Raw genomic sequence first — 16,097 nt, 5'->3', positions numbered from 1 at the left:
TAGTGGCCTCTGTGTGTATACTTCACATTTTAGTACGACAACCGGGAACTTTTGGTATACTAACTATATCCATACCATGACCAATAAGCATTGTATATACTCAATTCACGTCACAAATAGTACGGTTAGTATGAGTATTCGAACACAGCTCATGACGACACCCAGCATGAGGCTGGAACTGTGTGTGTGGGTGCTCTATCGTGAGGAAGAACAGGGGAAAGAGTAATAGTAATGGCCGTACTAATGAAGTAACACGAAGGTCTTTGAGGGTTTTCTATGTAGTGCATGCGGGTGTAGGTCCAAGTGCGTGGGAGTCCGAATGTCAGCCATCTTCACTGAAACCAGCCCAGAGTACCAGGACGTACCTCCTTCTCTAGCCCGCTAAAATAAGACCTCTGAGTCATCTAATGCACGCACTCGCTATTGTGTGGGTTAGATGCTGAGAGGCCAGCCTAGCTGGGGAGAACGTCATGGCAGACTGGAAAAGATGGCTGTGAAGATCAATGTGGAAAAATGAGGCATTAACAAAGCTCTGATTGACCTGAACCCCCCCTCCACACACACAGCCAGCCAACACAGACATAGAAAACAAGAACTTGGGAAGAGAGCGCACACATTTCCTGTTTGGAGTGTAAAAACGAGTAGCGGTGTCTGACTGAGGCCCTAGTGGGCACTTTTCTCCCCTTCTCTCTTCCCCCCCCTTTCCCTCATTCCTCTACCTCTCTTTCCTTCCTTTGGTTGTGTCTCAATCTGTTTAGCAGTGATTAGGTTTACTGGGCCTCACCTCCCTGTGATGAAGAGTTTTAGCTGTCCCTGGAGAATGCCTGTCAGAGTTAAAGGACCCCAAAGGACGCTTCCACAGATCACTGAACGTCAAACACAGCCGCCCGGAAGAGGCGGTGATTAGGAAAGATGAGAGAGGCAAAGGGAGGAAGGGAAGGAGAGAGAGAGAGAGAGAAAAAGGAGAGAGAAAAAAAGAGAGGGGGGGGTCTGGGCTCTAAGTAGCCTATACTCTGGTGCTGTAACTTTGTGTATGTGTGTTTGTGACAGTGAGCTTTCTTAAGTGTGTGTGTGCAGCAGCTGAAGTGAGTAACTCAATAGGCCAGTGAAGCAGGAGAGTATTTAACCAGATTATGCTGGTGGTTTTCCTCTAGCCTGAGAGAGCGAGGCTGGAGAACTGTAAGAGTAGAACAGGTCTGAGTGGAAGTCCGCACAGATCACTTAGAGACAGACTGACTGAAGCATGTGTTCACACAATGAACCCAGTCTAGAAAGCTAGCGCTAGCCTCAGGCTAGTGGTTGTCAACATAACAGGGGTTAACCTGTTTTAAAAAGGTCATTGTGAAGCCACATTTTTATAGTGTATTTCTATTCTATAATGGAACACCCCAGACCGCCACAAATCCCTGTCGCTGCCACCCCACCCCTCTCCACCCCCTCCACCGTCCTGCCAGGCTGAGCTGACAGCACGCCTCGGCCCTCGAGCAACAAAACAGATGGCGCCGTACAAACCGGAGGCAGCCAGGGACTGAAGGCTTCCTCAGAGGGAAGGTCACTGTTTGTGCATGAGAGAGAGAGAGTGTGTCCAAGTATGTACAGTGGCAAGAAAACGTATGTGAACCCTTTGTAAATACCTGGATTTCTGCATAAACTGGTCATCAAATTTGATCTGATCTTCATCTTGGTCACAACAATAGACAAGCACAGTTTGCTTAAACTAATAACACACAAACAAATTATAGGTTTTCATGTCTTCATTGAACACACAGTGTAAAGATTCACAGTGCAGAGTGGAAAAAGTATGTGAACCATTGGATTTAATAACTGGTTGACCCTCCTTTGGCAGCAATAACCTCAACCAAACGTTTTCTGTAGTTGCGGATGAGACCTGCACAACGGTCAGGAGGAATTTCGGACCATTCCTCTTTACAAAACTGTTTCAGTTCAGCAATATTTTGGGGATGAACTGCTCTCTTGAGGTCTTGCCACAAAATCTCAAATCGGGTTGAGGGTCAGGGCTCTGACTGGGCCACTCCAGAAGGTGTATTTTCTTCTGTTGATGATATACTTCTGTGTTTAGGGTCGTTGTTCTGTTGCATCATCCAACTTCTGTTGAGCTTCAATTGGCAGACAGACAACCTTATGAAAATGTCTCGATAAACTTGGGAATTCATTTTCCCATTGATTATATCAAGCTGTCCAGGCCCTGAGACACAAAGCAACTCATTTACATTTACATTTAAGTCATTTAGCAGACGCTCTTATCCAGAGCGACTTACAAATTGGTGCATTCACCTTATGACATCCAGTGGAACAGCCACTTTACAATAGTGCATCTAAATATTTTAAGGGGGGGGTGAGAAGGATTACTTACCCTATCCTAGGTATTCCTTGAAGAGGTGGGGTTTCAGGTGTCTCCGGAAGGTGGTGATTGACTCCGCTGTCCTGGCGTCGTGAGGGAGTTTGTTCCACCATTGGGGGGCCAGAGCAGCGAACAGTTTTGACTGGGCTGAGCGGGAACTGTACTTCCTCAGTGGTAGGGAGGCGAGCAGGCCAGAGGTGGATGAACGCAGTGCCCTTGTTTGGGTGTAGGGCCTGATCAGAGCCTGGAGGTACTGAGGTGCCGTTCCCCTCACAGCTCCGTAGGCAAGCACCATGGTCTTGTAGCGGATGCGAGCTTCAACTGGAAGCCAGTGGAGAGAGCGGAGGAGCGGGGTGACGTGAGAGAACTTGGGAAGGTTGAACACCAGACGGGCTGCAAACTCCAAACCACAATGCTCCCATCATACTGTGGGGATGAGGTTTTGATGTTGGTGTGCTGTGCCTTTTTTCTCTCCAAACAGTGTTGTGTTCCTTCCAAACAACTCAACTGTAGTTTCATCTGTCCACAGAATATTTTGCCAGTAGCGCTGTGGAACATCCAGGTGCACTTTTGCAAACTTCAGAAGTGCAGCAATGCTTTTTTGGACAGCAGTGGCTTCTTCCGTGGTGTCCTCCCATGAACATCATTCTTGTTTATTGTTTTACATATCGTAGACTCAACAACAGAGATGTTAGCACGTTCCAGAGATGTCTTTAGCTGACACTCTAGGATTCTTCTTGACCCCATTGAGCATTCTGCGCTGTGCTCTTGCAGTCATCTTTGCAGGACGGCCACCCCTAGGGAGAGTAGCAACAGTGCTGAACTTTCTCCATTTATAGACAATTTGTCTTACCATGGACTGATGAACATCAAGGCATTTCAAGATACCTTTTTAACCCTTTCCAACTTTATGCAAGTCAACAATTCTTAATCTTAGGTCTTCTGAGGTCTCTTTTGTTCGAGGCACGGTTCACATCAGGCAATGCTTCTTGTGAACAGCAAACTCACAAGGCAGCTCTAACCAACATCTCCAATCTCGTTTCATTGATTGGACTCAAGGTTAGCTGACCCCTGACTCCAATTAGCTTTTGGAGAAGTCATTAGCCTAGGGGGTTAACATACTTTCCCCAACCTACACTGGGAAAGTCTAAATGATGTGTTCAATGTAGACAAGAAAAATACAATAATTTGTGTGTTATTAGTTTAATTAAGCACACTGTTTGGCTATTGTTATGACTTAAATGAAGATCAGATCAAATTTGATGACCAATTTATGCAGAAATCCAGGCAATTCCAAAGGGTTCATATACCTTTTCTTGCCACTGTATGTATGTATGTATGTATGTATGTATGTATGTATGTATGTATGTATGTATGTATGTATGTATGTATGTATGTATGTATGTATGTATGTATGTATGTATGTATGTATGTATGTATGTATGTTCTTACCAGCTTGTCGTGGGCCTCTCTTTCTCTTGAAGGCAGCACCAGACTGCAGCGCCTCCAACAGGCCGTCCATGATACCAGTCTCATCACCCTCTGTATATATACACACACACACACACACACAATCAATATCACATACACAACTTTCTAACATATATAATCAATACAGAACAGAGAAACATCCATATTTACCATACAAAACACACAATTTTCAGCATCCTCCATACAGACATATGACAGAGGAGAGTTCAGTGGACAAAGTACGCCCCCTACCCTCACAAACACACATAACTCTCTCACAGGGGGGTGGGGGAGTGTCACCAGTCAAATGGACATGGTGGACCATTAGATACAGTAACCTAGTTGGGCACTGACCCAGTTCATATCCTGTAGAGGCTGCAGGAGTACACACACACACACACACACACACACACACACACACACACACACACACACACACACACAACAGGTCTAGTAAAATATGGCTCAATAAGCTTCAAATTTCGACCAGGGATGTGTGTGAGTATAATGTGTGTTTGTTTATGTCTTTGTACCCCTGCGCAGACACAGTGTCTGGTAGTCTAACGGGGCAGGGGAGAGGGGACTCACTGGCATATGGTTTGAATTATATCCACTTTGAACTAAAAGAAGGGAGGGTGACAGGGGGTGGGGGAGTGCTGCATGGGGTTAAAGGTTGTTGTCTTCACCCCCCCACCCCACCCCCCACTAGCTTAATCCCACTGTAAGCCTAGCGGCAGATGGCTCCTAGACTTGTCTGTCACATCAGAGAAAGTCATACACACACACACACACACACACACACACAGGCCCACAACACAGCTCGCATACCCACCCAAGTGGCCGCGGTACACAACTGCACAGGCAGAAAACATGCAGTGGTGTTTTTATTTTTAACCAAAAGGAGAATACTTCTGGCACAAAACCACTTCCCCCCACCTCCGTAAATCACACGCTTGTGTTAAACCCAAAGCCATCCAGTGAAAACATCTTCGAGGAAACTGCTTTTGGGTGGGTGTTAACAGCAGCAATAAAGGGACAAACTGGGACCGGTTTTAAAAAACATGCTATATAGTTTACCTAATGACCTGTACACTAAAATGAGACGACCGTATCCTAGAGCTAAGGCCCTCTCACTGCACAGCATGTATACATTATTGTATGGCGCTACATTGGCTATGCGAAAGACCGTCTAACGATTTAATAGTGCAAATTACACTATCGACTGCCCTATCATTTCTGTAAGTTAGATTTGTAAAATCGTTTTTTATTTTATTTGCATTAATCAATTTGAAACACTTGTTGATAGCTAATTAAATCACATATGATCCCTAAAACTGCTGCACAATACTCATTTAATTAACACAGCCATTGATAATCTATGTTTGGAAATCAATAGGAGAGTGAGTGGTGGTCAAGGTCATTATAAAATGCTCTCTGACCAGTGTGTAACGATGACCCCCCCACCCAACAAAAACAAGGTACAGCAAGCAAGGCAGTGAGTTAAAAGGGCATAAACTCTGCTAATCCGGTAATAGCATTAGATAATCAGCATTAGAGATAAAGCTGGAGAAAATGATTACCAGCTATTCTCTAAAGATGTCCCTTAGACAACCCCCACACAGCCTGGTGTCATCATGTGCAGAACAAGAGCACCCCTAATGGTATTACTTGACATATACACACACACAAACAAAGACAGACAACAGCCCCCCCTTTGGCCACGAGAGATGGTTTACCCAGCATGACTACCACTCTTGCAGGTCACATCCATCCCCCACCCCCTTCCTGTCATCCCACCTATCCCTTTCTCCTCTCCCCGTCCCTCCCTCTGTTCGGCGACGACCAACGCTGTCTAATCCCTCTGAGACATCTGTTGCTCTAAGCATTCCCAGTGGCCCCACGCCACACACACACACACACACATACACACACACACACCCTCTTTCATGCAGCACTGACACCTAGCTGCAGACCTGGGGAACTATGCAGGACTGTTGCTACTGAGGAATATGAACAGGTCCCAGGTCAGCTTAGACTACGGCTGCTGTCCCTAATACAATAGGCTTTTGCCATTGGCACTAAACCCTAGAATATATACAGTGAAGACTAAGCATAAATAAACTAGGCCTAAATCCTGATTATAAATGAGCAGTAGTACAGCCTGGCAGTATGTAATATCGCTGTATTTTAATCTCAATTTATATGCTGGTATTATAACTAGAGGTCGACCGATTAATCGGAATGGCCGATTAATTAGGGCCGATTTCAAGTTTTCATAACAATCGGAAATCTGTATTTTTGGGCGCCCATTACCGTTTAATATTTTTTAAATATTTTTTTTTTTACACCTTTTATTTAACTAGGCAAGTCAGTTAAGAACACATTCTTATTTTCAATGACTGCCTAGGAACTGTAGGTTAACTGCCTTGTTCAGGGGCAGAACGACAGATTTTCACCTTGTCAGCTCAGGGGTCCAATCTCCACAGTTAACTAGTCCAACGCTCTAACCATTGCACTCCACGAGTAGCCTGTTACATGAATGCAGTAGAAGCCAAGGTAAATTGCTTAACTAGCATTAAACTTATCTTATAAAAAACAATCAATCATAATCACTAGTTATAACTACTAATCCAGTTCAGCAGGCAATATTAACCAGGTGAAATTGTGTCATTTCTCTTGCGTTCATTGCATGCAGAGTCAGGGTATATGCAACAGTTTGGGCTGCCTGGCTCATTGAGAACTAATTTGCCAGAATTTTACGTAATTATGACATACATTGAAGGTTGTGCAATGTAACAGGAATATTTAGACTTATGGATGCCACCCGTTAGATAAAACACCGAACGGTTCCGTATTTCACTGAAATAATAAACGTTTTGTTTTCGAAATGATAGTTTCCGGATTCGATCATATTAATGACCAAAGGCTCGTATTTCTGTGTGTTATTATGTTATAATTAAGTCTGATTTGATAGAGCAGTCTGACTGAGGAGCAGCAGGCCCGTAGTCATTCATTCAAACAGCACTTTCGTGCGTTTTGCCAGTAGCTCTTCGCAAGCACAGCGCTGTTTATGACTTCAAGCCTATCAGCCTAATGGCTGGTGTAACCAACGTGGAATGGCTAGCTAGTTAGCTGGGTGTGCGCTAATACTGTTTCAAACGTCACTCGCTTTTAGATTTGGAGTAGTTAATCCCCTTGCGCTGCAAGGGCCGCGGCTTTAGTGGAGCGATGGGTAACGCTGCTGTCGATGTGTTCCTGTTCCTGGTTCGAGGCCAGGTAGGAGCGAGGAGAGGGACGGAAGCTATACTGTTACACTGGCAATACTATAGTGCCTATAAGAACACCCAATAGTCAAAGGTATATGAAGTACAAATGGTATAGAGAGAAATAGTCCTATAAATACTATATTAACTACAACCTAAAACCTCTTACCTCGGAATATTGGAACCACCAACTTTCATATGTTCTCATGTTCTGAGCAAGGAACTTAAACGTTAGCTTTTTTACATGGCACATATTTTACATGGCACATATTTTACATGGTACATATTTTACATGGCACACATTACTTTCTTCTCCAACACTTTGTTTTTGCATTAGTTAAACCAAATTGAACATGTTTCATTATTTATTTGAGGCTAAATTGGTTTTTATTGATGTTTTATATTAAGTTAAAATAAGTTAATTCAGTATTATTGTTAATTGTCATTATCACAAAAACATTTAATAAAAAGAAAATACAAAAATCAGCCGATTAATCGGTATCGGCCTTTTTGGTCCTCCAATAATCGGTATCCGCGTTGAAAAATCATAGTCGGTCAACCTCTAATTATAATGAGAGTGTCTGTGTGAGAGAAACTGAGGACACAGTCTCTGTTTATTTCACATGGGATTGTTAAGGCCATGAACTCCAAACACACACTGACCTCACAGAGTTCAACCAACTAGTGTGTGTGTGGGAGAGGGGGAGGGTGTGAGAAGCAGGAAGTAAAATGTGAGGCAAAGTAATTAGGAAGAGAGACCTTGAAACACAGGTCAACACGCACAACAAAGACTAGGTGAGTGTGTGTACTGTGTGTGTGTGTGTGTGTGTGTGTTTAACTAGGTTGTGAAGAATACCACGGAGCTTTGGCAGTCCTACCACCTGTATGTAAATGGCCTCTCCCCTCCCAGTCACACACAAATGTGCAGTCAAGTTTCATGGTGAACTGTCGACATGAAGCTCAATAGGCACTCAAAGCTCTATGAAGGAATGGATGGATGTGTGTGTGTGTGTGTGTGTTTTTTGAATGTCTGTAGTGGTTGACCATGAAAACGGACTCCTTCACGTTCGACACACTGCATGGAAAATTGGTTAAAATGGCAGGTAGATCACTTGCTGCCCCTTTAAAAAGAAAGGGGATAAATTATGGAAAGAATTAGGGAGAGATGGAAGAAAAAGAGGGAGGAGAAGAGCCAGCTGGAACACATCATCAGGAGAGAGGGAAATAATGTGGGTGAAAGAGTACACACACACACACACACACACACACACACACACACACACACACACACACACACACACACACACACACACACACACACACACACACACACACACACACACACACACACACACACACACACACACACACACACACACACACACACACACACACACACACACACAGCGCTGTAGCAGAGAGGAATTCTGTTGACTGTGGAACTGTGGAGTCCCAAGGGAGACCAACTGGAGCCAAGAGGAGGAATGTTCCGAAAGTAGGTCAGAGAAAGAAAAGTGGGGGAGGGACAGCTTGTGTGAGGGTGTAGAAGGCATAAAAAGTTACTTATTTGTGGTCCGTATGTATGGGTTTCAGCGCATTGCCCTGTGTGTGTGTGTGTCAGGATAAGACGCCCACTATCCCAGACAGAGAGGAAAGTATTTGTGGAGCTAGAGAGTTCCTCAATCTTCTTACTCTTTTCTGAGAAGAAAATCCCTCGTTCCAAAAACAACGGACGAGGGGATAAGACAGAGACTACAGTTTCCTCCACATTTGTATCCTCAGTCTCTCGTTCACACGCTCTTTTCTCTCGCTCTGTGCAGAGATCCTCTATATTAGATTATCTTAGGTCTGCTGTGGATTACTGGAGAACACACACACACACACACACACACACAACCACAGATCCCGCAGTACAGTGGGCTCTGACTGCCCCCAACTGGTATCAAGGAGAAGTTCAGTTCACAAAACATCCTCCCACCCACACACGTTGACCCACTCCTCTCCCACAGACACTCTGACCTTCGTTGAGGTCCAGTTGTTGGCTTCTCTTCTGTTTCTCCTCCTTCTCCCTGTCAGCCTTCTCTCTGGCCAGCTTTGCTCTCTTGATCTTCTCCTCCGCCTCCCTCCTCTTCGCATTCTCCTTCACGGCTTGCTGAGGGGACATGGACACAAGAGACGGTGAGTGCGTGTGTACGCGAGAGGGGGGAGAGAGCGTGAGCACGCGACACCGAGAAACACTTGAAGAGTTGGCCACGTGCCAAGACAACCGGGTCAAACAAGCCAGCACCTGCACGATGCACGATCACGGAGCTCTCTTAGTAAACCACAGTCGCAGCTAAACGCTTTAAAATGTGACAGACACGCCACGTCAGCCGTTACGAACGCCATGTCAACACTAAGAACAGGTGGCAGAACCTGCCCCCCAGTTTCCACTCCTCCCTCTAATGTGTTTGTTTAGGCTAAGAGGGAACTGATAAGGAATTACCCGTAGACTACACCTGCCTACGAACAAAGTAAATATTACTTGCACAGACAGGTGAGGAGACGCTATCGACTTCAGTGTGTCGAATTGAACCCGAAATGAGAGACACCCGTGCGCGCGAGCGCACACTCACCTGGAACATGTTCTTGAAGTTGTTGAGGTCGCCAAAGAACTCTTCGACAGAAATCTTGCGAGGGTCGAACACAAAGTAGTCCCCCAGGTCAGAGTACTGCTTCTCCATGTTCTTATGCATCATGTCCAACTTCTCGTACTGCTCTCTGGCACTGCCCACGAAGCTGTGGACAACAGCGTTAAGGAACACACGGCCCAGCAAACACACAGAGGCCTACACACACTCTCACACACATTCAGCACGGAAGACCTGGCCTGCAGGAAATGACATCGGAGGATGTGTCCCGGTCTCCGTCGTAATTCGTAGGGTGTGTGTGTGAAGCTAATTAGAAACAACACTTTACACGTCATTCTATTGGGTCAGAGGAAGTGAAAAAGACTGGAGTTGAAGTTGGACTCTGAGTGAATGTGATTCGCAGTAGTAAAGGATATATTCATTTTCTCTATGAACATGTCCCTGTCACTCTGTGGAGGAGGGAAGGTCTCCAGGTCCTTGTCCAGACTCTTCAGCGCACGGCCCATCTGCTCCAAGTTCTTCTGCAGAGTCTCAGCCGACACTGACACAGGGGTTAGAGGGGAAAAGGGGCAATACGTGTCATGAAAGGCAAGGGGATGAGGAGAGAAAAACAAGGAAAGGAAAACTGTGTCCGAATATTTATATACCCCCCCCCCCCCCCCCCCGTCTTAGTTATTAGGGCAGGTGTTAGGTGTAGTCTAGGGTCGGGCAATATTACGATAGCATCGTCTAGCGTCTACTGTCAGCCATCGCCGATGGTGACGACACAGCGAAGTGACAGGCGATGGTTTAGCCCATTTAAAAAGTGACTGGCGCCGCGCCGTAGGCCTAAGGGACCGAGTCGGTCAGCATACGAGTGCCATTCCCGAGTAATCTGCCTGGGTCCTATTTGCTATTGCCCTATTTCAATAAACAGCCTGTTATTTATGCAAGCCTACTATAGAACGCAACAGAGTAAAGTAGCCAAGGCGAAAATTCCCCCAAAAGCAGCGCAAAATGTCCAGTCAGAATACTGCTTCTCTCTCTCGAACACTCCTTAACTAGATTGGGTCTAGCTGTAATACATTTAAAAAATTTATTTTAAAAACGCAGGCTATATTCCCTCTCCATTTGATATGAATAGGACTTTGGGCCAAGCTACACTTTCATCATTTTACGCATGCATGGTAGCCAGGGGACTCATAACGAGAGCGATCAAACGATAGCAATAGACTATAGAAAAAAAATGTTGAATTACAAGCTTCAAGTTTAAGCCCATTAAGAAATAAATGATCCGTGCGGGAAAAAATCCATCTAAAAACAAAACCAAAACGGCCAATAACCTAAACTCCTACTAGGCCTATCATAAAAGCTTAAAGGCTCATTTAAGTTATGAACAGTAGCCTATTTCCTAAATATTCTATAGTCCTAAAGTTGCCTCTTTCAAAGAGAACAAGAATGAAAATTAAGAGAGGAGGAAGCAAAACAAGTAGTGTGAAGCACGAGGACGTTGCTTCTATCCAGCCCGTGATTTTATCACTACTTGATCACGATAGGACAAAAGGTTGACGTCGCCCGACCCTAGTGTGGTCCATGGTTGTCGTGGTTACCTCGGCTGGCCTTCTCCACGTGGATGAGCTCGTCTGGGAAGGTCATGACGTCGGGATACTGCTCCTGACAAACGTCAGCCAGGAAGTGCAGCAGCGTCTGCTTCAGGTCAGCCGTCTTGGTATCCCGCAGCTGATTGGACAGAGGGCAAATCAGACAAGAGTTTGATCCCCCTCCCTTTTAAAACCCTCAATGCAGTCTGCTTATCACGTCCATTTTGTCCTAACCCTGTAGCGTGTATGTAGATATGCGGTTGTGTCTGTGTGTTAGTTTATTTAGATCTCTATCACCTTGCAGAAGTAGTGGATGTTGAATGTGAAGGCCTCTGAGTGACGTGCACGTGTGGTTATGTACACGTGCTTCTCACACACACACACACACACACACACACACACACACACACACACACACACACACACACACACACACACACACACACACACACACACACACACACACACACACACACACACACACACACACACACACACACACACACACACCTTGCAGAGGTAGCTGATGCTGAATCCGAAGGCCTTGGCGTTGCGGGAACCGGCGTTCATGTAGTTGCCCACCAGCAGGATGATCTGCAGCAGCTGGGAGAAGGTGGCGCTCTTCCTCAGCTCCTCGCAGGCCGCTGTCACGGACACCACATCTGGCTTGATGTTGTTCAGCTGCTCCTCAAACTGCAGCCGGAACAAGATGGCCGTCAGCCGAGGCTTCAGCCGCTTCACCGTTGACATCTGGAGGCGGGAGCGAAGGGAGTGTTGGAGACCATGACAGACACAAGAGGTAAATGTGTTATAAATGATTTCTGAAGCATCTTTTTAGTGCAAACGAACACTTATAAAAGGCGTTATAGAGCATTCACAAGTTATGTTTCCTTTAAAGTGGGTTGGGAGGGATTGTATTTCCTGGTAGTGTTTGACTAGGGTCAATGAGTTTGTGTGTGTAGTTGGCTAGTTCGTGTTTTCCAAGTCTAATGTGTTACGCTATGGGTTATTCAGGCCAATCAGAGCTTTGTTAACTCCTCATTTTTCCACATAATAGCGTGTGTGTTCTGTTTCTCACCACGACTCCAAACTGCTCGGCCTCTGCCAAGTCTTCATACTCGTCTTTCATCTCACCCAGAACATTTAGCGTTTCCTGTTCAGGCAGCTGCTTGATAAGATTCTACACAGACAAAGAGAGACACAGAGAGAGACACAGAGAACATTAATTTACACACAGGACAAATACAACATTTGAATGCATAAAAACGCACGCATAGGAAACACCGACTCGGCTCACGTTCAGCCAGCAAGCCAGACAGACAAACAAAGACACCCTCTCTCTGGTCTGTACCTGCACCATGGACTCAGAGAGCAGCTTCTCGTTGACCTCCAGGATGACGTTCTTGATCTCCTCGTAGGGCAGACGGAACGAGCCCAGGAAGATGGCTGAAACACACAGCCAGTCAGAGTTCACACACACACACACACCACAACACGTGACTGCTAGATCATTTGCTGCATTGTAACCCTGAGAAGCTGAGCATAGTGGATGGTGGTGACGGCACTCACAAAGGTTCTGAGATGATTTGGAGTCCAACACCTTCAACTCTTTCACCTTCTTCTTCTGGGTTGTTTTCTTTTCCTCCTCTCCCTCCTGGTCTTTCTTAGCTAGTCACAGAGAAAGAGAGAGCGAGAGAGAGCGAGAGAGAGCGAGAGGTGAAGATTTTATATTGTTAATATTTGGTCTTCAGTAGCTCAGTTGGTAGAGCACGGCAACTAAGTCACTTCAGATGAAAGCTAAAATGGCAAGAGGTCAATCCCGAGGCACATTTCAACTGGAGGGAGGAGATAGATGGCGCGCAAGAGGGTAAAAAAAGGAACATGGCAGTGGAGAGGAGGCCACGGTGACCATTTTAAAGCATATGACAAGGAAAACAGAAAGAGTGATATAACAGAGGTGACAAGAGAAACAGTATGATAGAAATAGAGGGGGGGAGAGGTGGATGTAGATAGAGGCTGGCAGAGAGAGAGAGAGAGAGAGATGCCCTTTTCGTGCGTCTCCCACCTCCAGCTGTAGAATGTCATGGAGGTGTTGGGAGCATTGTAACGTTACACCTCGGAGTAGACGGGAGAAACAGCACTCCAGCACCACGGGGGAAGAATTTTCACGTCGCACAAGGCTACTGGACATAGTTCTCATGCAGATGGACATGGAGGGCTCGGAGGCAGGCACAAAGCAACAGCGAACACACCACCATATACACTCAAACTGTTGGGACAAGGGTCAGGAACTTGTCTGTGGGGAGTGTGTGTACTTCTGGGTTGAGTTCAGTTTGTTGGACACACACACACACACACACAAAAAGAATTGTACGCACAAAATCATTTAGCTAACAGGGATCTTGATCCAGGAAGCGATTGAATGTCTCGGCTGTAACCAAGAAGCTTGCTAAGTTAGCAAGCTTCAGCCTTGAGCTTGATCAAATGTATTTAACACATCTTAGATTTCTTATGGTTATACTTAACTTATAGTTAGTTATAAGCAGTGACATAGCATGCAGTCCCCCCCCCCCCCAAAAAAAATATGACTTTGTATTTTTAAAATGGTTTTTGAAAATCATACATTCGGTATTTCGACATATACCATATAGTGCATTCGGAAAGTATTCAGACACCTTGACTTTTACCACATTTTGTTACGTTACAGCCTTTATTCTAAAATGACCGCCCGGCCAAACTGAGCAATCGGGGGAGAAGGGCCTTGGTCAGGGAGGTGACCAATAACCAGATGGTCACTGACAGACCTCCAGAATTCCTCTGTGGTGATGGGAGAACCTTCCAGAAGGACGACCATCTTTGCAGCCCTCCGCCATTCAGGTCTTTGGTGTGATGAAACCAAGATTGAACTCTGGCCTGAATGCCAAGCGTCGCGTCTGGAGGAAACCTGGCACCAACCCTACGGTGAAGCATGATGGTGGCAGGGACACAAGGCGGGATTGAGGTAAAGATGAACTGAGCCAAGTACAGAGATATTCTTGATGAAAACCTGCTCCAAAGTGCTCAGGACCTCAGACTGGGGTGAAGGTTCAACTTCCAACAGGACAATGACCCTAAGCACACAGCCACCACAACGCAGGAGTGGCTTCGGGACAAGTCTCTGAATGTCCTTGAGTGGCCCAGCCAGAGCCCGGACTTGAACCTGATCAAACATCTCTGGGAGACCTGAAAATAGCTGTACAGCGATGCTCCCCATCCAAACTGACAGAGCTTGAGAGGATCTGCAGAGAAGAATGGGAGAAAGAACCCAAATACAGGTGTGCCAAGCTTGTAGCATCATACCCAAGAAGACTTAACGCTACAATTGCTGCCAAAGGTGCTTCAATAAAGTACTGAGTAAAGGGTCTGAATACTTATGTAAATGTGATATTTAAGTTAATAAACCTGTAAAAATGTCTAAAACAGAGTTCTTGCTTTGTCATTATGGGGTATTGTGTGTAGATTGATGAGTAAAACAGGTTTCATCCATTTTAGAATAAGTCTAATGTAACAAAAAAAGGTCAGTCAATCCGGAAAATGTCAAGAACTTTAAAAGTTTCTTCCACAATCACCCGACCTCAACTCAATTGAGATGGTTTGGGATGAGTTGGACCACAGAGTTAAGGAAAAGCAGCCAACAACTCCTTCAAGACAGTTGGAAAAGCAGCCAACAACTCCTTCAAGACAGTTGGAAAAGCAGCCAACAACTCCTTCAAGACAGTTGGAAAAGCAGCCAACAACTCCTTCAAGACAGTTGGAAAAGCATTCCAGGTGAAGCCGGTTGAGAGAATGCCAAGAGTGTGCATATAACTACTACAACAGTACTACTACTACAGTACTACCACAGTACACTGTATAATAACAAAGAGCAGGCCTTGTCTGAGGCCCCACTCTCTCTCTCCGTCTCTCTCTCACACTCCACCACTCACAGCCACTACTGAACAGCATTGTTTGTTTCACTTGGGCATCATGACCTCCTGTTAGCATCTTTGTCACCTGTCTGCTGTCTGTGGGTAGCATATGTGTTTTCCCTGTGTGACAACAAGCATATGTTGCCTTCGTATGTACCTAATGTATTGTGTGTGTGTGTGTGTGTGTTCACGTGTACTGTCTGTATTGTCAATAGGAATCATAAACACCATTGTGTCTCGCACACTCTGTCCTGGAGCCTACAGAGAGCAGGAAGACTATCAGGATATCCGCCGTTACACACAGGGACATAGACACACACACAATCAGAGAGACAAATAGAGATGGACATACACGATATATACAAAAGTATGTGGACACCCCTTCAAATTAGCAGATTCGGCTTATCCAGCCAAACCCGTTCCTGACAGGTGTATAAAATCGAGCACACCACCATGCAATCTCCACAGACAAACACTGGTTGTGGAAATGCGTTCAATGAACTGATGAATCACTCTTCGCCATCTGGCAGTCCGACAGACGAATCTGGGTTTGGCAGCTGCCAGGAGAAAGCTACCTACATGAATGCATAATGCCAACTGTAAAGTTTGGTGGAGGAGGAATAATGGTCTTAGCTGTTTTTCCTGGCTCAGGCTAGGCCCCTTAGTTCCAGTGAAGGGAAAGCATAACGCTACAGCATACAATGACATTCTAGGCAAATGTGTGCTTCCAACTTTATGGCAACAGTTTGGGAAAGGCCCTTTCCTGTTTCAGCATGACAATGCCCCTGTGCACAAAGCGAGGTCCATACAGAAATGGTTTGTCGAGATCGGTGTGGAAGAACTTA

General features: G+C 45.5%; 1 protein-coding gene across 4 annotated transcripts in view; it reads right to left on the bottom strand.

Annotated features, from left to right (window-relative positions):
• Positions 1-16,097, bottom strand: part of LOC118378460 (protein diaphanous homolog 1) — a 140,464-nt gene that overhangs the window by 9,251 nt on the left and 115,116 nt on the right. For all 4 annotated transcript variants that reach the window (XM_052508042.1, XM_052508032.1, XM_052508034.1 and 1 more), the window contains 9 exons: positions 12,875-12,973; positions 12,657-12,751; positions 12,384-12,485; positions 11,816-12,055; positions 11,315-11,444; positions 10,142-10,266; positions 9,711-9,875; positions 9,115-9,247; positions 3,815-3,904 (listed from right to left, as the gene is read on the bottom strand). In XM_052508042.1, the coding sequence (XP_052364002.1) occupies positions 3,815-3,904; positions 9,115-9,247; positions 9,711-9,875; positions 10,142-10,266; positions 11,315-11,444; positions 11,816-12,055; positions 12,384-12,485; positions 12,657-12,751; positions 12,875-12,973 (1,179 nt within the window). The remainder of the gene's footprint in view (positions 1-3,814; positions 3,905-9,114; positions 9,248-9,710; positions 9,876-10,141; positions 10,267-11,314; positions 11,445-11,815; positions 12,056-12,383; positions 12,486-12,656; positions 12,752-12,874; positions 12,974-16,097) is intronic.

The sequence above is a fragment of the Oncorhynchus keta genome, chromosome 4 (genome assembly GCF_023373465.1).
Source record: "Oncorhynchus keta strain PuntledgeMale-10-30-2019 chromosome 4, Oket_V2, whole genome shotgun sequence".
Taxonomy (NCBI): Eukaryota; Metazoa; Chordata; class Actinopteri; order Salmoniformes; family Salmonidae; genus Oncorhynchus; species Oncorhynchus keta.
The sequence above is the reverse complement of the archived record's forward strand: the minus strand, read 5'-3'. Positions and strand labels throughout refer to the sequence as shown.